At 43.3% G+C, this 25303-nt stretch overlaps 2 protein-coding genes across 2 annotated transcripts; both read right to left on the bottom strand.

Moving 5' to 3' along the window:
• Positions 1–716: 716 nt before the first annotated feature.
• LOC109770706 (probable RNA-dependent RNA polymerase 3) lies at positions 717–22477 on the bottom strand. Its single transcript, XM_045234158.1, has 18 exons — positions 22435–22477; positions 22319–22380; positions 22162–22248; positions 16135–16324; positions 14906–15107; positions 14510–14531; positions 14058–14198; positions 12790–12896; positions 12001–12149; positions 11616–11841; positions 8516–8744; positions 7777–7922; positions 7005–7167; positions 6033–6183; positions 2748–2927; positions 1289–1468; positions 1034–1122; positions 717–962 (listed from the first exon to the last, which is right to left on the bottom strand). The coding sequence occupies exons 1-18, from the start codon at positions 22475–22477 to the stop codon at positions 717–719; spliced, it is 2613 nt and encodes an 870-aa protein (XP_045090093.1).
• On the bottom strand, positions 22262–25074 carry LOC123497824 (probable RNA-dependent RNA polymerase 3). Its single transcript, XM_073511638.1, has 4 exons — positions 25051–25074; positions 24719–24947; positions 23188–23644; positions 22262–23090 (listed from the first exon to the last, which is right to left on the bottom strand). Exons 1-4 carry the CDS (start codon positions 25072–25074, stop codon positions 22871–22873), a joined length of 930 nt encoding a protein of 309 aa, XP_073367739.1. The 3' UTR covers positions 22262–22870.
• Positions 25075–25303: the final 229 nt, after the last annotated feature.

Raw genomic sequence — 25303 nt, 5'->3', positions numbered from 1 at the left:
ACACGGACACAGAGCAGGAGGACGCAGGGGACGCGGACCTGTGGGCGGAGCAACAGGCAATCCTCGATTCCCTCCAGTCGGAGGCAGAGGCCAACTGCCGTATCATCCAGGCGGTGCAGGAAACGGACATCGACGAGATGCTTGTCTACATGGATGAGGAAGAGGAGCCGGCGCCCGACACAAAGATAGTGGACATCTTTGACGAGGACGATGCGTAGTTTAGATTAGTGTGGGTGACGGTGTTGGACCAGGAGAGCATCGCATTGATAATGGTGCCATGTCTGTGTCATTACCTTGGGGTTGATTACATTTGAGCGCACTGTAATAGGTAAACACCGCAACCACTATCAATGAGGGTGAGAAAAAGTATAAGCTCATACACGGATTAGATGCCATGTTCAAATAAAGAATGTAGACCAATAGAGCGTCTTGAGCCATACATATTATACTAGAAACATATACTCTCTGTCCCATAATATAAAAGCATGAAGGGAGTAAATTTTTTTTTCATGCATGGTCATATGTGCTAGTAATCATGTAAATGAAAGAGTTTTCCAGAAACTCAGAATATGCATAAAAGCTCTACAAAAGGACGATAGTGATCAATACGCAGGTAGTATCAACAATTTAGCACGTAGACCCCCTCACGGGTACTAGATCGCTAGCAAGGGCAGCATAACACGCTTGTGACTGAAAACCGCGGAGCTCACGTGACCTCAACGGTTCTTCTTGAAAGCGTCCCGGAGGACGGATTGCGAGCAGAGCACCGTCTCCCCGCCACGCTTTATTGCGTGGAGATGGCACAGTGCGCGGCCGGCGACCTTCCACGCAAAGCCGCACAATGTAGCCTTGTTCTGACTCTGCGCGTACTCATAGACGATCTGGTAGATGGCACAGGCCTCGCCGAACAGCTCGTTGTAGTTCCTCAGGCTATCGTCGAACTCCTCGGCGTCGTACATCATCTGTAAGGGTAACCGGGTTAGAGTTTTTCACGGGAGCCAATCTCTGCATATTGACTACGCAGGATGCTTACCCGCCTGTACTTCTGGTAAAGCGGGAGGATATCTGATGCTACGGGAGCACCTAATCTTAGATGCTCCAGGAGCTTTTCAACCTTTAGATCTGAGATCCGAAGGCCAAGGAGAGAGCTCACGCTTTTATTCAGAAAACACTCCCAGAAATTTGTTATTGCAAATCGGGTCCAGCGCATCTGTAGATGACCGTTGGATTTCAGATCCAATGGCCGAGAAGCTCTTGTAGCACCTAAACTTAGGTGCTCCCGTAGCACCTGATATTTTCCCCTGGTAAAGCTTCGTAAACCCCACGTCTCTCTCTTCTTTGCTGCACTTCTTATCGTAGAGGGATGTGCTCTCTCCTCGATATTCGTCGTAAAGCCTTTTCCACTGCTCCTTGCGCTCTTTGGTTACCCCCACGGCCACCTCTGTAAAGCGCGCCACGGGCGATATATCTGAAAAACATAATGGATATGGGAAACATATCAAGGGTAGGCACAGTCATGATTGTGTGCATCACGATGATGCAGAGACCGTGGCAGCGTGAACCCCTATGCAGCAAAAATAAAAAGATAAGCAGAGTCTGAAAAGATGGATTCGTGTATGCCACACCCAATCAATGTCATGATAGCAGAGTCTACAGAAAACAACTTAACCTATTGTAACAGAGTGTATACAGAAGTAATTAGAAATACGTGTACACATATGTCTCTGTTAGAGTTGTGTCGAATATGATGTACAAGGTAGGTTACAGTTGGACTTGTAGTAGTATTGTGTTTAGATAGAATATGGAGTCGTGCCTCTCATATATAGTGGGGTAGACACACGATGTAACCTATGCCAACATAATAGCACCGGAACGCAGGGGAAGCCAGCGACTTATGCCGGTGTCCAGGGTGATCGGGTGCGGTATTGTAGCGGTGTCATGGGGAGGAGCGCCCATAGTCAGGCCCCGGGGATGTAGCCATATCGATGAACCTCGTTAACAAATCTCGGTGTTGTGCTCGTGTGATTGCTTGGTCCTCGGATGATCAACGGTATGCCTCGGATTAATTCTAACAAGTGGTATCAGAGCTAAGTTATTTGGAGGCCGCAGTTCTGTCAATCTAGAGGAGACGAAGCTGGTTTGCTGTTTATTTCGTCACGGTGGCGAACGGATTAGCGGATGAAAGCCTCGGTTGATAAGCAATCGGAATCATCCGAATGCGTCGGCGGCGGCGAGTTGCAAAGGGCGTCGGAACAACAGAAGGCTCCTATGACGCATGCATGTGGGATGTGCGGCGATCGATCTGATGGATCAATCGGGATCGATGGCGTCTGGCGGCTGGTGCGTGTAGCAGTGGAAGCCTAGGCGAGGCTCATGGCGGTGCGGCCCATGTGGGTCGAACTCCTCGGCGTCGTACAACATCTGTAAGGGTAACCGGGTTAGAGTTTTTCACGGGAGCCAATCTCTGCATATTGACTACGCAGGATGCTTACCCGCGTGTATTTCTGGTAAAGCGGGAGGATATCTGGTGCTACGGGAGCACCTAATCTTAGATGCTCCAGGAGCTTTTCAACCTTTAGATCTGAGATCCGAAGGCCAAGGAGAGAGCTCACGCTTTTATTCAGAAAACACTCCCAGAAATTTGTTATTGCAAATCGGGTCCAGCGCATCTGTAGATGACCGTTGGATTTCAGATCCAATGGCCGAGAAGCTCTTGGAGCACCTAAACTTAGGTGCTCCCGTAGCACCTGATATTTTTCCCTGGTAAAGCTTCGTAAACCCCACGTCTCTCTCTTCTTTGCTGTACTTCTTATCGTAGAGGGCTGTGCTCTCTCCTCGATACTCGTCGTAAAGCCTTTTCCACTGCTCCTTGCGCTCTTTGGTTACCCCCACGGCCACCTCTGTAAAGCACGCCACGGGCGATATATCTGAAAAACATAATGGATATGGGAAACATATCAAGGGTAGGCACAGTCATGATTGTGTGCATCACGATGATGCAAAGACCGTGGCAGCGTGAACCCCTATTCAGCAAAAATAAAAAGATAAGCAGAGTCTGAAAAGATGGATTCGTGTATGCCACACCCAATCAATGTCATGATAGCAGAGTCTACAGAAAACAACTTAACCTATTGTAACAGAGTGTATACAGAAGTAATTAGAAATACGTGTACACATATGTCTCTGTTAGAGTTGTGTCGAATATGATGTACAAGGTAGGTTACAGTTGGACTTGTAGTAGTATTGTGTTTAGATAGAATATGGAGTCGTGCCTCTCATATATAGTGGGGTAGACACACGATGTAACCTATGCCAACATAATAGCACCGGAACGCAGGGGAAGCCAGCGACTTGTGCCGGTGTCCAGGGTGATCGGGTGCGGTATTGTAGCGGTGTCATGGGGAGGAGCTCCCATAGTCAGGCCCCGGTGATGTAGCCATATCGATGAACCTCGTTAACAAATCTCGGTGTTGTGCTCGTGTGATTGCTTGGTCCTCGGATGATCAACAGTATGCCTCGGATTAATTCTAACAAGTGGTATCAGAGCTAAGTTATTTGGAGGCCGCAGTTGTGTCGATCTAGAGGAGACGAAGCTGGTTTGCTGTTTATTTCGTCACGGTGGTGAACGGATTAGCGGATGAAAGCCTCGGTTGATAAGCAATCGGAATCATCCGAATGCGTCGGCGGCGGTGAGTTGCAAAGGGCGTCGGAACAACAGAAGGCTCCTATGACGCATGCACGTGGGATGTGCGGCGATCGATCTGATGGATCAATCGGGTGAGCATCAGGCGGTGCGCATAGGTGCTGGTGGGATCGATGGCGTCTGGCGGCTGGTGCGTGTAGCAGTGAAAGCCTAGGCGAGGCTCATGGCGGTGCGGCCCATGTGGGCATGTGGCTGCAGCAGGGGGCCAAGGCCGAAGCTGGCCAGAAGCGCGGCGCAGGTGCTGCCCAAGAGCAGGCTGGAGTTTGCATGGACTTGTGGCGTGTGCGTACAGATGCAACACCGTGGATGATTTGTTTTGAAGAAAAAAAATCGGGACCGAGTCCCTGGAGGCAGGGGATCAGATTTGTGCGTGAGAAAATCCATCAAGGATAAGCAGCCATCAGAAAGCGGAAGGTCATGGGAAAGCAAAGCTAGCATTGGAGTTGAGCCACGGGAGCCACGTGAAGACCAGAAGGATCTTTTTTGGTTGGAATTGCTAGTAGTACGCGGAAGACCGGAGGTTCTGTTCGTGTACTTGGGGCAACGTGTGTAAAGCTCGGATAATTTTTCGCAGGGAGCCGTACAAAGGACTATGGCGCCAACGGGTATCAGGTTTGAGGTGGAGAAGTTGACTGGACTGAAAACCTTGGGTTGTGGCGGACAAAGGTGAAAGATTTGTTGGCGCAATAGAGATGCTTGAATGTGTTGCAGGAAGTCATGTCAGCTAAGATGGAATTATCAGGTGATGGATGGAGATTCGCGAAAGACGATTTGGGAGTCTCGAATGTGTCATGCAGTCGGATAAGTTCGGCTGGGTCAGACTTGGACAGTCTGACGGATCGACGTAAGTCGATTGGTACAGAAGACGGTGGTGGGATCGGCGACGACGACATAGGAGCGTGATGCCGATGGTGACCGACTTCTGCATGTGGAAACACATGGTGCAGGCCCCGAGGGCTTGTGTGGCTTCGACAAGACTATGGCGCGGGGTTGATTTAAGACGGTGCACATGAGAGTTTGGAGTCGACCGGGCGCAAGGGTGGACTGATCATCTACCATGGAGTCATGTCGAAGGTGGAGCTGGATTGAGGGGCTACGGCGTTAGTGCACAGAGAGTCGAAGCCAATTCAGCGGGAAAAAGCGAGGGACACGTAGTTCGGACTGGAGCCCAGTGGTCTGATGGAAGCGTGAAACTCGTCATCAGTCGGTGATGATCGGTGGTACTCTGCAGTGGGGGTTGAGTGGTGTGGGTCGCGACCCTTGAGACTCAACCGGGACAGCGGAGGCTCGACGCGGTAATAGCGGCGAGGCGTGCGGTATGCACGGGACATGGAGACGGGCCAGGGCTCTGGTGGTCATACATGTGATGAGACAACTGCGAATTTGACTCGGGATGACTACAAGCAATGGTGAAATTCCTTCAAGTTTCAGACAGGCGGTCAAGGAAGAGCGGTGATGTTGAGTTCAGGTAACTCTTATGTATGATACCCAATATGTGAGTTGTTCACTTTCACGCAGGTCAGTGATCAGTGTGTGATGGCATTGGACTAATGCTCTGAAAGTTGGGAGCGCAAACTAGAGTAATGTGGAACTTAATTTCGCTCGAGCATTGACTGTGGTTAAGAAAAGAAGGGACTACAAGTTGCAGGTGGAGTCATATGGAGTCTTTGGAGTAGCAGCGGTACTCATGGGATAAGCTCAAGTCCAATGTACATGGAAGTTTGACGCATTGACAAATTCAGGGTGGTGGAGAATATTCGCCAAGGTGGAATTTGTTAGAGTTGTGTCGAATATGATGTATAACGTAGGTTACAGTTGGACTTGTAGTAGTATTGTGTTTAGATAGGATATGGAGTCGTGTCCTAATAGGACACTTGTATCCTAGGCCTCTCATATATAGTGGGGGTAGACACACGATGTAACCTATGCCAACATAATAGCACCGGAACGCAGGGGAAGCCGGCGGCTTGTGCCGGTGTCCAGGGCTACCGGGTGCGGTATTGTAGCGGTGTCATGGGGAGGAGCGCCCATAGTCAGGCCCCGGGGATGTAGCCATATCGGTGAACCTCGTTAACAAATCTCGGTGTCGTGCTCGTGTGATTGCTTGGTCTTCGGATGATCAACGGTATGCCACGGATTTATTCTAACAGTCTCAATGTCCTTGGGTACTAACTTCTATGATCTAGTATCCTAGCACGTGCTAAGCTATACTTCTCTACTGTAATCTCTGGATACATAACGTGTGATCAGTAAGGAACTAAGGATCCATTTCAAAGAAGGTAGAGCCACAGAGAGTTATACACCAAAGGAACTGGACATGGCAACTTACTGATTGGAGGAATATCTTTAGACTGCTCTGACAATGCTTTTGCTTCGTCATAGATCTGTCCGAGCACTGATGTTGAATGGTAGGACCGATCATCTCCTTTTTCCATATAGTGGGGATATTTTTTGACCCTCAGTGCATCGGGGACATCGACCTATTTGAAAGATAGGCGGAGAAGGGAAGATTAAACACCAGTTAAAGTAGAATAAGGGGTCTTTTTTACAAATGATATCAAAATTATTATACTACCAAAATTGAAATCCACATCATGTCATCTTTTTCGGCATTAGAGACTTGCAATGTTTCACATGCCAACTAAATTGAATAATTGACAAACCAGTAATAGTCAACCCTGCAACGACATTATTTAGCATCATTTTGGATATATTCTTTAGGTAATCATCATGGACATGTTATCACTAGCTAAGGAACTCTTCCGGACAGACAAATGGCTCAGTGGGCAATCCATGGCACTGGCGGTGCTGGCAGTAGTTGGGACATGCAGGAGAAGTATACAACCAGAGAATTTTTATGTTCATACTTTATAACTGCCTTGTGACGGTTTTGATCTCCTATGAATCATTTTTATTTCCCTCCATGTTAATATATTTCTTCAGTAGGGCTCTCCCTACTGTTCCCATACAAAAATTCATTAGCACCAGGGCAATTAAAGTTTTGATATGATAGCATGCAAAAGAATCTGACTGCACCTAAATTCAACTACAACTGGATTCCCCTAATTCTTCACCAAATTTTGCCTCTAATTGGATTCTGAGCTGGACACCACATGATAGCATGCAAAAGAATCTACAACTGCACCTAGATTACTAACCCTTGTGGACTTGCCTTCCTGAGCTGGACGCCACAAAGCAGCCTTTTCGGATATTATAAACCACAAACCAGCTAATAACAGCACATGGACAGTAAGAAAACTAAAGGACGACGGAAGCAAATGAGATCAGGATTGAAAATAACCTTGATCCCTGTCTTGGGAGCATCCAGAGACTCATAGTATATGTCAACTAAGTCAAGCGTCTTATCCTTTATTTCCATTTCGCGTTTGCTTTCTTGAACTTGGCCTACCAAAAGTTGATCCATGTATACCAGCCAACAATCTGCAGCTGTACCTATCGTATAACTGAAGCGAGAATAAACTCAAATAATGTTCAACAATATTACTTGTACAATTCATATGTATTGATAAAGCCTACAAAATGGTCACTGGAAAGTAGACAGTTAATGCATACTGATCAGATCTGATGTCCACGTATGCATCTTGCTAATAATAATGATATCCATCTCACATATAGTACTAAGTGGTCGTATATATAGTTATGTACTACTGAACTCATATACTATTTCCAAGATGACGAATCACTAAATCATTATATTATGTAAAGATGAAATCACACTAATTTGTAAACATAACACACACCAAATAGTCAAAATCGAGGACTAAATGTACGAGCTGAGAGGATTTTGGAAGGATAGTACATGCCAAGTTTCATTTTAAGAAAAGAGCACATAAGATTTTACTCGTTTCAGTTCTCGACTAGCCTTGATGTTGACTCGCAAAATGAAAATGCTAGTGGCAGTAGTAATTTACAAAATTTTCTATATGTATTAACAACAAATTAAACATCATCAATAATTATACAAATAATTCATTTTTTAACATTATAAGATAAGACAATATCCAGCCTTCTAGGTTTTGCCAGGCAATAACATAATCATAAGATAACAATACCTGGGTACAAATCTACTTTTCAAAAATTCTTTGAACAACAGGCTTTCCAGCTGGGGTCCACCATAATCCCGAGGATTCTTTTGTTCGACTTTTTTTGGTGGGTTTCTCGGAACCCATGCTTCAGATGGTCTGAAGTGCTCAAGTAACTGAAAAGGTCATTTATGCAAGCAAAGTGATAATTCTGCAGAATGATGACATACAAAAAAGTTTGGTGCTAAATGACAATCTGCTCCTAAATATCACTATTTTATTTGTTGTTAATATACAATATAAAGTAAGAATAACGATGTCTTTGGGTGTTGTAAGAAATAAATGACCCCAGAGGCACACAAGCCTAACTCTGCTCACTTATTAAGTTAAAGAAGCCACAACATGTGCATCAGAAGTACACTTACTGAAAAAAATACCAAAGATCAGATGAAAAAATGAATCACATTATATTCCTAAATATCATAATATAATTTTTGAAAAACATAGTAGATACATTGTATAAATTGGTAGAAACCATCCACATTATATCGTAATACAAACATGCAGTTGAGCTGAGATAAACAAGCAATGCACGTGGTAAGTAGTAATATGATTTCAACTATCAGAAACAATATCGCAAATTCCAGCCTTTTGATGGAAGAAAAATATAATATACTAGCAATCAGTGTTCTCCAGTGGATTCCATTGGTAAGCAGATATAGTTGAAATGAATAGTTCACTGCAAAATGCTAGGAAAAAATAAACCTACCTGGGGATTTCTTGATACAAAGTACATATCACCGTCGAAGTCGCTGTTAGCCATCTTGTCAGCCAAAGACCGTGGACCAGAAATAGGAAATATTATAACATATTTGGAAAATCCTACAATCTCCTTCTCCAAATTAGGAATTGGAGTTGCAGTTAACACATGTATATCGCCAAAATGTAACCCAGGATTTGTATAGACAAGAACATCTCCAGAAATTTGTCCATTCTCGCTGTTTAATGAAATAAAGAAATAGTTAGAAAAATATAATTTGACACTTCGCTTTGGAATGATCTCGAAAAGGTTTGCTATCAACATTAATTAAATGCAGTACGCTTCTAGAAGTCCCACATTCTGTGGGAACCTGATAATACATTATTAGTACTCTCTCCGTTCCAAAATTCTTGCCTTAGATTTGTCTAGATACGGATGTATCTAACACGTATCTAGACAAATCTAAGACAAGAATTTTGAGACGGAGGGAGTATACCCAAATGTAAGATCATTTTTGACACTATCATAGTGTCAAAAATGGTCTTACATTTTGAGATGGAGGGGGTATTACATATCGTTCAGTAACCATGAAGCCAGACTCCAGACAATATAATTAAAAATTTGTTGCTGAACATACTGCTTCAGCTATTCTAGTACTACTAGAAGGACAGTCAAACTACTGATGACTCGACATCTTCATGATATGAAATAGTATGAAACCATCTATGCTAAAGTTAAGTACAAAACTGCAGGGTATTCAATAACAAGACTTGATGTTCTACAGTAAAGCCTACATACAAAAGTTCGAAAGATGGTACAAGTTGGTATGTCAACATTAAAAGAGTAATCCGAAGTTGCACAGGAGTTCGAATGTACAAAATTCTGAAACAAACTATGCATGTACATTTTGTATCACTAGCACATATTCCCGTGCGTTGCAACGGGGATGAAAATTGATATGTACTTAAATTTAGGAAACATTGGATGCGCAAGCACAACATATCAACTCATTAAGTAGTTTAACTGACACACTCAATTGCCCTAAGGGAACTCCCCACTATATTTGAACTTATAATCATTTGTATTAACCCTAAATCTAGGTTGTGAACGTGCAGCCGATGAACTTACAACACGACGAAGTTAAACACTGTTGGATTGCAATTATATATTTAGTTATATACCATCTATCTCATGTTCACCGAAAATCTTGTGTACAAAGCATCCAAAGTATTGGGAGTTAATTTTTTCTTTTTTTAGATATGTGAGTTAAATCCTTCCTTCTCAACTGTAACAAAATAATTGTGTGTTCGTTTCTCCAGGGATAATCAGGACCCACTCCTCACCCTCTATCGATTCCCGAAGCTTTATTGTTTTTCATACAACTTGCAAATGTATATAAACTGATGAAATTTAGTGTAAGAAAATAAGAAGCGGTTGTTTAATTTGATAAGTAAACAAACCCTCTCATTTGGATTTAAAGGGCTCGGGGAGGGGGGGGGGGGGGGGCAAAAATCTACGACCAAGAAACAACCTCACGCGAAGATTAAATGCATCTAACTGTAGCCAGTGACCGCATGAATAAGCAGTTTCCATGTAAATATTATATTTTGGCTGCCACGTGCGATAATTGGGCTCGCATACAATGCACCAATTGGAGGAAAGAAAACCCATCGCATGCATTGGCTGGTGTTCTATAACAATCTGCTGGGGAGATTAAATCAAACATTTTTCATGAATGACCCAAAAATAACGGACGTACTCATTGCACCTGGCTTAATAATGATGGATGGAGGTAATAGACAGAAGTACGAGCTAGCTCAATTTACCCACTCAAGGTTTTATCTTTTTTCAATATAATGTTCAGAATATTAAAAAATGTTTGCATTTTTAAAAATTAGTTCATTTTTTAGAAATGAATCCTTTTTAAAAAAATTGTCCAAAAATTCAAAAGTGGTTTAGTATTCAAAAAAATTCACTTCTTTTCAAAATAGTTTGAAAACTCAAAAAGGTTTAAATCTTCCGCTGCAATTTTTACAGAAGAATCGAAGAAGTACAGTGGCTAGGGATGTTGTTAACTTACTGGAGGTCACATGATTGATCCCACTCACGCATAACTTTTTGCTCACTGTTTTATGTTTTGCCACTGCGGCTGTTTTCTTTAAGTCCCGCGCTACAAATATTGCACTAAAGTTAGCTTGTCGTACTGGCGAGCAGCGCAGGCGTACCACCTTACGGTTGCGTGTTCGATTCCCACCAGGGCACCACCAGACAAAAAGCAATCTCGCGCTAGAGGATTTGCAACGGACGAAAAACAATCTGAATCCCATCACAAACAAAAAAAAAGTGGAAAAACAATCCTCCCTTTAATATTAGGTAAAGATAAAGATTTGTGTGCGCGTAAAATTTCATGAAAAAAAATTACAACCAGTATTACAAAGTAAGTTAAGTGCTTAGAACTGCTTCTCTTAGAGCACTGCTTGTTTTTTCAGGACACGAAACTTGTCTTCTTTTTACGAAACTTTAAACTCGCATAATTGACAAAATGTACATGTGTGAACAAATTCAGAAGTTTATGAAATTTTAACTTTTTTTTGCGAATTTATCGTTCATCCTGGTAGTACAAGCTCCCAGCAGCCATTAGATCACCCCTATAATAAACATGAAAAACTAATTTGAGATGAACCATTGTCTTGTTCATGTAAAACTGTGACTAAGATATTTTTAGATTCAAAAATTGCGACGGAGGAAAAATCAAAAAACTTCTGAATTTGTTCACACATGTACATTTTGTCAATTATGCGAGTTTAAAGTTTCGTAAAAAGAAGACAAGTTTCGTGTCCTGAAAAAACAAGCAGTGCTCTAAGAGAAGCAGTTCTAAGCACTTAACTTACTTTGTAATACTGGTTGTAATTTTTTTTCATGAAATTTTACGCGCACACAAATCTTTATCTTTACCTAATAAACATGAAAAACTAATTTGAGATGAACCATTGTCTTGTTCATGTAAAACTGTGACTAAGATATTTTTAGATTCAAAAATTGCGACGGAGGAAAAATCAAAAAACATCAGGACGACATGGTGGATATTGGCAATATAGCTACAACTTACTGTATCACACAAACTTCATTGGGCTTTAGTGTCCCTGTAGGGTCTGATGTGCCCATCAGATAGTAACTCTCCTCAATAGGAATCCTTCCTAATTTGATTCCTTCTCTTTCTTCTCGACTCATAAAAGCCAGCTGGTATTGCAAATATGCATCATCTTCAGGTTGAATTCCAGAAAGAATCATTCGTGCCGACATGGAATCATCCAAGTTGGCATGGTTATATGCAACTGCAAATAGGGGCCATGTTAACAGAAGCTCCAAGCCAACGCTTCAGTGTGACAAGGTATGACAAGGTACGATAGTCGGAAAGCCAAAATTTCACATTAAAAAAATACAACTCCTGCCATACATGACCAAAAGATCTATTCACAATATTTTTAACTGACCTTCGAGAGAATCACTAGCTTTATAACAAGCTTTCTCAACATCTTTTAGTGCCTTCCTTACAAGCTCCAAAAAATAATCTGCTGGAACCCCTCCATAGTGAAGCAGTGCGATTAAAAACCTTGATGTAAAGGCTCTTTTTGGATATTTGCTGAGAAAGAATAGTGTTCAAGTGTTAGCCAAAAGGAAAGGATTCCAACAGCTGTAGAAATTTTCATGGAAAAATCCGTACAATTAATGAAAGCATACTTCGATGGAAAAAACTTCCAAGGATTACCACTACAGAGAAATTAGACTTATGAATATTAGCTATATAAACCAATTCGTCCTGAACAAAAGCAGTGGGTAAGCATGAACAACCCTACTCATGCATTAACACAGAACACTTGTTCGGCATATAAGCTCGAAGAAGGACACCTCCAGTAGCAGATTGATATCTTTTAGTAACTATTGTCTGACAACCAAATCAAAATGATTGGAGGGGAGGGGGACGGCTATGAATATCCTCTCAAATTCCAAGTCAAATTTGGTTTTGAACAAGTTAGTTGGAACAAATAGGAAATTTTTGTTGTGAACAGTGGGCTTTGTAAGCTGTCCTCTTTTCCCTGTTCCTTTAAATTTATAGCATGTTATTGATTTCTATTTCTTGTTTGGTTGGTGGCAATTCCAATATGATCCTGGAACTGAACTTGTTTCCACAATTTGATGGGAGCTTTCCCAGCAGTTACTCGAACCAAATTGGTTTGCATGTTTGCATTTACTGGATTTAAGCACAAGCCTACGTTGCTTACCTTGTACCAACTATTTCCAGTGAGTTAAAGGACTGCTCGTCCTGTAGATTTGGATCAGATGCTGTTTTGATCATTGACCGCCGTATCTTAATAGTTCCAGGAAGAAGCTGCAGTAGAGAAGAATACAATTTACAGACTTCACTTAGAAGAATACAATTTAAAATTTTCACTTCCATGGAAAAAGTTCAGAAAATTGACAGTCCATAAGGTCAAGAAAAATGGTTTGCTTGCAAAAGAACCCAATTTTTTTGCTTCAACTCATCCATGATGATGACAATATAACAGAGAATTATAAATAATCTTTACTGTGAAGTTTGGTCATATTAATAGAACCAAATTTCAGGCCAATACAATAAATAAATATAACATAGATTGTACAAATAGAAGCATTTAAAGCACAAAAAGTATAATCAACAGAGATGATAAATAAGAAAGGTACTAATCAAGGTAACATTGCAAACAACCATTTGTTCATTGAACCTGCCATTTTCTAAACAACAACAAGCCTACTAAAACTTAAATTAAGTTATACGTACCCTTCTATCAACGAGAAGGGTTCCCTTTACAGCAAGTCCATTATACTCCCTCCGTTCCTAAATATTTGTCTTTCTAGAGATTTCAACAAGTGACTACATACGGAGCAAAATGAGTGAATCTATACTCTAAAATATGTCTATATACATCCGTATGTGGTAACCATTTGACATCTCTAAAAAGACAAATATTTAGGAACGGAGGGAGTAGAACATACGGATCTGCAAAAGTAGAGGCTAGAGAGAGGGAGCGAAAGAGCAAGACTGATTAGTTAAATAATAGAGCATTTGAGAAGAAACAAATAAGCTCGGCATATGTTTCAGTCCAAGGATTACATAGCCGAACTAACGTTAACATGACATGGGCATCATCAACCTACTGATACATTTGCTAATGCAACTTGAAATGTCCTCAAGGTATTTTTCAAGTGGGGGAAACTAATGTTGACTTGACATTGCCCTGCCAAACTCTTCAAGTTCAGTACAGGATTTTACAAGTAGAGGATAATAACCTTCACAGAAATATTAAAATGTTTCCTGTATTAGCAAAAATAATAACCTTCACAGAGATCCAATATTTCTGTTAAAAAACATATGATAACTGAGACAAGAAATCCAATCATTCTGTTAAACCATCCCCAAAAAATATTTCTGTAAGAAAAGATAAAATAACTGGGAAAAAATAACTATGCTGGAATATATCATGCAGATATGGGTAAAAAGAGAATCACACACTTGCAGGTCAGGTGTCCTCGAAAAGTTTCCCTTGACGACACTCGTCGGGCATTTATTGGCTATATCTTCTGAGATTAGGCCAGTCCCATCAGTGTGGATCAAAGGCTCCCCATGACTGAAAACAATGTTTCCATTTCTATCCTGAAATATTCCACTAAATGTAAATGGTACAGTCAAGTACCAATCCAAAACATCAGAGAGGAAGAGAGATATTTACCTTGCAAGGTATGTCCTCGCTAATTATAACATTAACCTTTGATAGGTCGTTCGCATCTACTCCCTCCGTTCCCAAATATAAGTCTTTCTAGAGATTCCAACAAGTGACTACATACGGAGCAAAATGAGTGAATATACACTCTAAAATATGTCTACATACATCCGTATGTTGTTGTCCATTTGAAATGTCTAAAAAGACTTATATTTAGGAACGGAGGGAGTAGTAGTGTTGTAGCTTTGGACAATACCAAAGCAAACCTGATGATTCAGTCAGAGAGCAACCACATAAATATCACCCACAAATAGGGACAGTGATTGCAGCCACAAAAGAAGGCAAAAGGCATCCATTGTTTATTTCGACTGTGTAGGATGTTGAAACACCCCAAGCACAGTTACATTGAAAAACAAAAGTAGGCTGTGAACTTCTGCAGAAACATCATACTTGTTGTCAAATCGATTAAAATTTCATGTTTTAACAATGGAGCAAATCTTTTTGATTATTTTTGTCAGCAGTCCAAACTCTAAGGCAGATAGCAAGAGCACACTGACAACAGGGCATATCCTAGAATATATCCTTAAAGGTATGCATTAAATAGTTACTACTGTTGAACAGAAGTAGTAAGATTCTTAACCTGGCCAAATATTTTGCCAAGGTGGGAACAGTGTGAACGTGCATAAAAAGTTTGCGGGCCTCATCAATTGTTTTATTGGAGAGGATATAACCATCATCTCTGTTCCACCCAGATTCAGTGCGTAGAAAGTAGCATTTAACACCGGAAGAAAATTTCTTGGTTCCCTCTTTTCGTTTCTCCTCCTTGCCCCCGTCTTTGTGAACTGGCAACACAGGCAGACAAGTCAAGACAAATAATTCAACTTAACCAGTGTAGCTACTTAGCTACATAAAAGAGTAGCACCGATGGTTCACACTGGTATGGAAAACATGTAAAACTAGCGAACTGTCCACTTCTATCCAAGTAACCGAGTGGCTTCTAGCAAAATCCGGAACCGTCAACTGAAAACTATCTTTTCCTTGGAAATAAGACAGGATTTTTTATGAAAAATTAAGAGCAGAGGAACTTTTCATGAATTCACTTCAATTTTACTGCGCTATGGTTTACATAACTAGGATGTGCTGGAAGACTTATGTCGTAATTTACAGTTCAATACGTTACTTGAGAAACAAAAAAAGACAGGCATAATTTTCTTATGAGAAGAGTACAACTGGCATGCCACGATCAACATGTATTTAAACTTTCGCCAAGGAGAAAGAAGTACACTTTTAATTTATTTCCATGATGTCCACCAGCTAGAGGGTGTGTTGTATTATGTGATCTCTCTGTATTTGTTTCTCTTGGTCCTTGGTATCATAGCATGTTTTCTAGGCATGGTGTCTACATCCTGATTAACAGCCAAGGCTGGTTGGTCAGCAGCTTCTACTTGACCAAACTATATGTAATCTCTTGTAGCAGCCTAGCATAATTCTTCTTCTATGGTAAATAAAGACTGAACTAGAATAAGATTTAGCTGGGTGGTCTAGACAAGATTTAAATATTCTGACTTCTAGCTAAAACTCAGTCTCCTACTCTGTAGCATGTGTCAATATTTTTAGCAACAGTGCTTCTGTAGTTTTCCTTGGCAGTAGTAGTAACTTTAATGGTGATTCATTCATCACGGGCACTTTATAGGTTACTCTGGAATGCTTTGTTTTTGGATGTTGCAATTGACCTTTTTTAGAGAAAGCTGCAATTGACATCAGTGTGCATGTGTAATACTAGTGCACTTAATATTTCAAAATCCGTTATTTAGTCTGGCATTTGCATATATCCCAGTAAAGGTTGCATTCCAGGATATGGAAAATTACTGAGATAACGGTAACGACGCAAACCCAAGCTGATGCCATCTTCAGCAACCTTATGGTAAACACTATAGTAGGCACCGACGTTATTGCCAAAGTTTCTTTGCCCAGGTATATCCGAGAACTTCACAACAAGAATGTTTTCATCGCCAACAACTTTCTGCAGCTTGTTCCTCGAGGTTTCAAGATATGGCCCCTGAAACCCAGTAAAACAACATGAAGTTCTGGAATATATGAATGTACTGGTACGCCATGTGCAGTATCAAACAAGAGGTTATAAGTTGTAGAAAACAAATAAGAATGAAGGAAGTCATTGTAATGATGGTGTCCACTGGACAGTCACAACAATCAGGACTTATCTACTGCAATTCAAGGCAAGCTGCACTTGCCTTTATCATAGGTAACTAACTAACTACAGATATTCTCTATATAATATTCCAACATTAGAGAAAAAAAATACATTCAAACTTGGCCTACGATGAATACTGAATGATGACCATTCAACATTCAGCTATAAAATTAATCAACAAGAGTATGGATGCCAGTACACAGTTTCCACATATCGCTGAGTGGCATGCAATATCCATGTTAAAGAATACATCACGGCAATGAAATTCAATAGGAAATGTTTGCAGGTACATATAACACTGTGCAAGTTTGGGTATATTTGGTGTAGTACATGGGCAGTTGGGCATGTGCGAAAGGCGTGAAGCGTCGTACCCTGATCGGGGTCGCGCCTGCGTGTTATATAGACAGGGGCTTATCCCTGGATATGCATACAAGTAGTTTGGAGAGATTACATCTTGAGGAGCAAGGAAGAGATAAGAGATAGAGATAAGTACATGCGGTTTAGAGAGAATCTAAACTATCTCCTAACTACCTCTTGCCGAAGCTACGTGACACAAGTCATCGTGACATGATGCGTGACATGATGATGTTTAACACCCTCCCTTAATCACAACTTGGACAAGTTGAGATTATGTTTGAACTCTTCAAAGCTCAGTGTAGGTAATGCCTTGGTAAACCCATCTGCAAGCTGATCTCTGGAATGAACAAACCGGATTTCCAATTGTTTGTTAGCAACATGTTCTCTGACAAAATGGAAATCAATCTCAATATGTTTTGTTCTGGCATGGAAAACTGGATTTGCAGAGAGATATGTAGCACCAAGATTATCACACCACAAGCATGGTGCTGGGATTCGTCTTATGCCAAGCTCTCTGAGTAAAGACTGAACCCATATAATTTATGCCGTTGCATTTGCTAAGGCTTTATACTCTGCTTCTGTACTTGACCTGGATACTGTAGCTTGTTTCTTGGCACACCAAGATATAAGATTTGGTCCAAAGAAGATTGCAAATCCACCTGTAGACCGTCTATCATCCAGACATCCTGCCCAGTCAGAGTCAGAAAAAGCAGTAACCAGAGTTGATGGAGATTTGCTGAAAGTAAGACCAGTGTTCAGAGTATTTTTGATATATCTGACTATGCGTTTGGCTGCAGTCCAATGAACTGTTGTAGGAGCATGAAGAAACTGGCATACTTTATTAACAGCAAATGAAATATCTGGTCTTGTAAGCGTCAAATATTGAAGTGCACCTACCAGACTTCTGTAGTTTGTACTGTCCTCTTGATTCAAGGGATCTCCTTCTATAAGTGACAAATTTTCTGAACTAGATAAGGGAGTGGGTGATGGTTTACAACCTTGCAACCCTACTCGTTTGACTAGGTCAGTAGCATACTTTTCTTGAGAGAGAGATGAAGATCATTACCATGTTTCTTGACTTCAATCCCTAAGAAAAAATGCAAGTCTCCAAGATCCTTCAAAGCAAACTCAGCACTCAAATCCTTTAATAGTCCTGCCACTGCCTCATCAGATAAGCTTGTAACAATTATATCATCCACATAAATAAGTACAAATATAGATGTATTTGACCTATTGTATATAAACAAGGAAGTGTCAGACTTAGAAGGAATGAAACCAAGAGCTTGCAGTTTATGACTGAGCCTGGAATACCATGCTCTAGGAGCTTGCTTCAACCCATAAATGGCCTTATCAAGCCTGGAGACATGAGAGGGAAATTTTCTGTTTTCAAACCCAGGAGGCTGTTTCATGTAAACCTCTTCTTCCAGAACACCATGGAGGAACGCGTTCTGTACGTCTAGTTGCCTGAGACTCCATCCTCTTGAAACAGCAATAGACAGAACAAGACGAATGGTATCAATTTTTATAACTGGACTAAAGGTATCTTCATAGCCTATGCCATACCTTTGTTTGAATCCTTTTGCAACCAGTCTAGCTTTATAGCGATCTATTGTTCCATCAGATTTTCTCTTGATTCTGAATACCCATTTGCAATCTATCAAATTTTTACCTTGCTTTGGGGGAACCAAATGCCATGTTTTGTTCTTCTGAAGAGCCATGTATTCTTCTTCCATAGCCCTTTTCCACTTCAAATCACCAAATGCTTCTTGCAAAGAAGTCGGTTCACCCGTGGTACATGCCATGCCAAACTTGGTAATATGCTTGTAATTGACAGGTTTAATTACCCCTTTTTGAAGACGTGTACGTGTTTGTGAGGAAGGTATAGCCGCAGGATGCACAGAAGATCCATCAGCCGCCTCGGTCCTGCACCAGATCTGTCCACGGGAGATGAAGCCGGGATCTTCTGCGGCTTCAGCTGATGAAGAGGACACGTGACCCGGCGCAGAAGATCCGGGACCCGGCCCCTGCCAGCGGCTCGTTAGGGGGCGATGATGACACCGGCCGACAAGGATCTGCGCTGGATCCCGAGCCGATGAGGGGATCAGGCCGACCGGTGGAGTGGCTCGTGGAACGGCGCGCATAGTAGCGGTCCACTCCCGTGGGCCACCGACTCAGGGGCGACCCAGTGGCCGGTGCTGATTGGCGCGGCCCGGTGTCCGCTGCTTGACGAACGGGAGAAGCCCGCGTGGCGGATGCGGGACCGCCGCTGCTAGCGCGGTTGTCGCCTGGTGCGCCCGCACGGTCGCTGCTGTCTGCTGGCGCTGAACCCGAGGCGCAGGTTTCCTGCGGCGGCACGGATCCGCAGAAGATTGCGCAGCAGTCTGCGGCGGTGACGATCCCGAGAGGGATATGCTCCCTGGTGCTGGACACATGAAATACTGCCTGTTTAGGGTGATTTCTTCACCGTTTTGCACGGTTTCTTCGCCATTTTCTTGTCCTGTTCCACAACAACGCTCAGCCAAACTGGTGTTATGAGGGTCAGTCAATATTGTATCATCACAATTATTTCCCCGTGGGTCTGCGCCGGTTAGGTGAGATGGGAGAAGAAGAATTCCTTGACGTAGAAGAGCGCCGACATTAGGATGTAGATCAGAAAATGGAAATTTTGTTTCATCAAAGACTACATCACGAGAAATATATACTCGGCCAGTAGAGACATCAAGGCATTTGACACCTTTGTGTTGAGCACTATACCCTATGAAGACACACTGTTTTGACCGAAACATGAGCTTACGCTTGTTGTATGGGCGCAAATTTGGCCAACAGGCACACCCAAACACGCGAAGAGTGGTGTAGTCGGGTTTAGTATGAAGAAGACGTTCCATAGGCGTTTCATTATTAATGACACAACTAGGTAACATGTTTATGATGTGCACGGCTGTGAGGAAAGCCTCATCCCAGAATTTCAAGGGCATGGATGCGCCGGCTAAAAGAGAGAGACCAACCTCTACGATATGACGGTGTTTGCATTCAGCAGACCCATTCTGTTGGTGAGCATGTGGGCATGACACGTGGTGAGAAATACCAAGTTTTTGGAAGAAGGAATTCAATTTTTCGTATTCCCCTCCCCAATCGGATTGGACAGCAATGATCTTGCTATCGAATTTTCGTTCAACGAGTGCTTGGAAATTTTGAAAGACTGGAAAAACATCGGATCGTTTTTTAAGTAGATAGATTCAAGAGAATTTACTATAGTCATCAATAAAACTTACGTAATAAGTGTGTCTACCCACAGAAGAGGGGGCACGACCCCAAACATCAGAGAAAATAAGTTGCAATGGTTTAGTAGAAACACTCATAGAAACAGGATATGGCAACTGATGACTTTTAGCTCTTTGGCAAGAATCACAAACTGTTTCAACATTACGCTCTCCAACATATGGGAGCTTATTTTTCCTAAGCACTCGTTCTACTAAAGAAAAAGATGCATGCCCTAGACGATCATGCCACCGGGTTGAAGATAACTTGGTGACAACACATGTTGTTTTATTGAATCTCCTAAGCTCGGGAATCAACGGATATAGCCCTCGAACGCATCTACCTCGATAGAGGATTTTCTTCGTGACCTGATCTCGAATCAAAAAGAAATAGGGGTGAAACTCAAGAAAGACATGGTTATCAATGGCAATGCGATGAACTGAAAGGAGATTCATGGAAGCTCTAGGGACATGCAATATTTTTCTAAGATGGATTTTTCGGTGAGGGGTTTTAATAATTGAGTGACCAATATGACTAATTCTCATACCTTCTCCATTTGCGGCGTGGACTTGCTCCGGGCCACGGTATTTCTCCCTCATGGTGACCTTCTCTAACTCGCCGGTGATGTGGTTTGTAGCACCACTGTCAACATACCAGTTGGTGTCGACCCCATACGAGGCCTCTGCCCCGCCAGCAACTTTCTCATCTTGGGAGGAGTCTTCATCCTCTTCGAAGCGATACCAGCAATCCTTTGCTGAGTGCCCCGGTTTTCAACAGATTTGACACCGAATGGTGTCAGGGCGTGACTTGGGGGAGTTGCGACGGCCCTTGGAGTTGGTGTAGGAGGGCCGCCCACTGCCGTTGTTGTTGCCGGGGCCGCGGGGGTTGCTGTTGAAGTTGCCGCCGTTGCTGGTTTTTCCCTTCCGCGGTGGGCCGCGGTAGCGTGATCCGCCGCCGCCGCCACCACCACGGCCGCGAGTGGCAGCATTGGCCGACGACTTGAAGCCGCCGTTCCCCTGGAAGAGCACAACACGCTGGTCGAAGTTGCTCATCTGGGAGAAGAGCTCGTCGATGGTGACCGGCTGTGTGCGCGCGTCGAGGGCGGAGACGAGGGGCAGGTACTCCATGTCGAGGCCGGCGCGGATGTAGGAGACTAGCTCGCCGTCTTGAAGAGGCTTGCCCGCAGCAGCAAGTTCGTCCGCGAGCGACCGCATATATGCGAAGTACGTCGCCACGGACTGCGTTCCCTTCTGAGCATGAGAGAGCGCGATGCGGATGTTGTTTACCCTAGACAGCGACTGCGAGGAAAACATCCCTGCTAGTGCCGCCCAGAGCTCATGTGCATGATCGATGGATGTGACCTGCACTAGTACTTCTTTGTCAGATTGTTCAACAGATAGCCCAATACCTATTGATCTTCTCGGATCCAAACCGAGTGGAGGGGATTGGGAATCGTCTCTTCTTTCCCATCCTTGTCCTTGGTGACGACGTGCTTGGCCGGCTCCGGTGTGGTTCCATCCACGTATCCGAAGAAGCCGGCTCCTCTGATCTGCGGGGTTATCTGGGTGCGCCAGAGAACATAGTTGGTGCGGGATAGCCTCTCGGTAACTTGACCGGAGAGGTTGGAGTTGGCTGCAGCAGAGGAGGACATGGCGGCGAGCTTTGGTGGTAGGAAAACCCTAGCGAACTAGACGTGATGACGAAAAGGGGCTCTGTATACCATGTGCGAAAGGCGTGAAGCGTCGTACCCTGATCGGGGTCGCGCCTGCGTGTTATATAGACAGGGGCTTATCCCTGGATATGCATACAAGTAGTTTGGAGAGATTACATCTTGAGGACAAGGAAGAGATAAGAGATAGAGATAAGTACATGCGGTTTAGAGAGAATCTAAACTATCTCCTAACTACCTCCTGCCGAAGCTACGTGACACAAGTCATCGTGACATGATGCGTGACATGATGATGTTTAACAGGGCACCAATGAAATATTCCACTAGGAGATATGAAAATATCAGAGGAAAGAGTAAATATAAAAATTTCCACGACAGGAAGACTAGGGAACTTTTAAACCTTAAAGATGGTAACTACGGAGCCATCTGCTATCTCCAAACAGCAATGATACACTCTTGCCTTACTTGAATCCCCCCAGTCAAGGTTCTGCAAGTATCAGTTGAACAACAATTCCATAAGACAAGTGCACGTACTATACTGAAAACAAAAAACATACAACAACAACAAAGCCTTTAGTCCCAAACAAGTTGGGGTAGGCAGCAAATATACTTGACTTATCTGAACAGGGACGACAAATTTCACATTCAGATAGTAATCAACACTGGGGTATACATATACTACTAGTTGAATCTACAGCAAGTTGCGGGACATGCATAATAGCTTGCAGATAGGAACATTATTCAAGCTGTGACAAGGGTTATAATTATACTGTTGATTTATTTTGCTTCCCTAGAAATTTCATAAAATTGTGTTTTCATGAAACATAGATATATTTGGTAAGCAAAATGTACTTTTGTCGAAACTTGGGAATAAAATACCTGGTGCAGTAGTGCAAAGTGAAAACTTGTGATCCTAATATCAGTTCTTCATATAGAGATGACAGCTTGGTACTAGCAGTAGTTAGTGATCCTATTCTTGGGTATCAAGTAAATTAACCAAACAATACTAGTATTTGACAAAATTAAATATGTGGAACATCATGGGAAGAAAATCCTACAAATGTCTATGTTCCAGATTATGAACTTGAAACCTGAGAAATCATAAGCTACTAAAAAATATTATATGTTGGCTGCAGCCATGAGCAAATATAACAGATAGTAATGAACAAGAGCAAGTTCAAATATAGTACAACCCTCCTTCTATCTGATTCGGCTACAAACTTGTGACCAAATCTGTGCCAAATTTCTGGTTCAAAATCTTTCATTGAAAGTGAAGGCAGTGACCTAATATAATCTTCTCGTAACTCACACACATCTTCTATCTTGTTGCTATAAAAGAAAGGCAGGACAGGTTAGCAAAAATATAACACTCACCCAGAACATAATTTGCAAAAGCTGGAAGCAGGAAGGACTAAACGAGATTTACCGGCCAAGGTACACATATATCAAGAAAACCTCGTTGAACTCTAGCTCCCCAAGCGCCATCGTGGTCATGTGCAGGTTCGCTGTTGCCTTTGATGTGTTTGCATTGACAAGAGAAAGGTCTGCTTGCATCATGCGCGCCGGTGTCGGCTGTGTATCGAGTTCAGCCCCTACGTTTCTCGGTAGGCCTCCTAGTGCCAACTGATGCAGAGATTTTACGATGTTCCTCACGGGGCTTGGGGAGGACACCGTTCTTGTAGGTGAAGCAATGGCATGCCGGGCCGGGCTCTCGATCCCCGCCTGATGCTGCGGCCCAGACGCAAGGCCATGGCCAGAGCTTCCTGGCAGCTGCAAACTGTAATGCGTCGATCGGGCAGGGCTCCCGGCATTGATCGTGGCATGGGTTGGGAGACCCAAGGAAATGTGAATGTGATGATTCACCGTCCCCAATACAGCATCACCTGCTTGATCATGAATTCAGACGATTAGAAAGAAAGAAAATTAACTTGAATGTGACGTTCGGGGAGAAGTGTAAATTGGCATAATGTGAGGTGTATACTGGTACTCTCTTAATAAATAGCCACACCACACACACGGATCAAAGAGGAACATCATGCTCCGAAATCACGTAACTTTCTGTAGGGCTTGACAGACAAAGAGGAACAAGAAGGAACATCATGCTTGAACTGAACTGGAAGCCTCGGTTACAGCTCAAGTAAAAGATGAAGGAGACGCGCGCTACCACGCGACGCTAATACAAACGGAATCTCACCCGGCCCTCCCTCTTCTGCGCTGTACTCACCAACTGCTTCTCTGCACCCCCTCCCTGCTTCCTCGTCCTCACAACTGCCAAGAGCTCGGCCCCGCCGGCTCCCCTAACCCCGCCGCCACAGCCACAGCCACACCCCGCTAACCTAATGTTCCAAGAGCACACCTTAGGATCCTCTGCAGTACTGTACGGTGCTGTACAGTCACTGCCATGTGGGACCTGGCCCCACATGGCATCCACACTACAGCACCATACAGTACTGCAGAGGATCTCTACAGCCGGGCCTATCTTCTGCCGGATGACGAATGGATTCCCTACTCCATCTTCACTAGTCTTTCTTTTGCCAAACAAAAAACTCAAAACCTTCCCCGAATCCCCGTAGTGAGAACTACTGCTCCAGTTAGTACAAAACTAAAACAAATGTACTAGTACTAGTAGTATATAGTGAAAAAGAGACACAGTTCATCCACGGCCTTCTCTTCCTTCTCCCATTTCCTCGTCTCCTTCTGCTTCTGCTTACTCCTTACTCCTCTCAGCCAAATCAAGCTATTTCTAGTTCTATCCAAATCGATCGTTCGACTCCCGAAACCGAGCGACCGGTTCTTGAAAGAAGAAGAAAATCGCAATGCCTTGCACCGGTAGTCCTACTCGTACTAACCCAGTTCTTGATTAAGCAAATAAAAATCAACCATCCAACACACAAGCAGAGGAAGAGAGAGAGAGAGAGAGAGAGAGAGAGAGAGAGAGAGAGAGGCAGTGTTCGCACCTCCTCGCTGTGACGGCACGGAGCCGCCGGCGGCGGCGCGCTCCTCTGACTCGTGCTTCATCATCCACTGGATGTAGGCGGACAGATTCTGCACCGGCTGCCTGGACCGCCCGATCCTCTGCAGCACCCGCACGGCCGCCGCCTCGCCGAGCTCCGCGAGCCGACGCTGCGCCAGAGGGTCCGCTCGCTGGTCGTGCCGCCCCTCGAGCTGCGCGCATCTCCGTCGAGCCTAGGGCGCTAATCAAGGTTCCTTCGGGGCGTCGCAGATTTGAGTTTGAGTCGCTGGTGTGGATGGATGGATAGGAGCTCCTTCTTATGGAAGGAAGAAGAACATAGGAGGCAGCCTGCTTCTGCATGGCAGGGGCGCCTACTAATACAGTACAGTATGTCTTTACTCCGGCACCGTGCCAAGCAAAAAGGCTACTACGAGCCTACGAGTACCTGCTACCATGACTTGTCACTTCAGTAAAGACAGCTCGGTTCTTGCACTAGTATGAACGGGATCAGTCTTCTTTGGACTTGGTCACTTGGAAATCTGACCATCCAAAAAAACAGTGGACAGTCAGCAAAGGAAATGTGCTCCGA

Source organism: Aegilops tauschii, chromosome 3 (assembly GCF_002575655.3).
Source record: "Aegilops tauschii subsp. strangulata cultivar AL8/78 chromosome 3, Aet v6.0, whole genome shotgun sequence".
Lineage (NCBI taxonomy): Eukaryota > Viridiplantae > Streptophyta > Magnoliopsida > Poales > Poaceae > Aegilops > Aegilops tauschii.
This window is presented reverse-complemented; position numbering and strand designations above follow the sequence as displayed.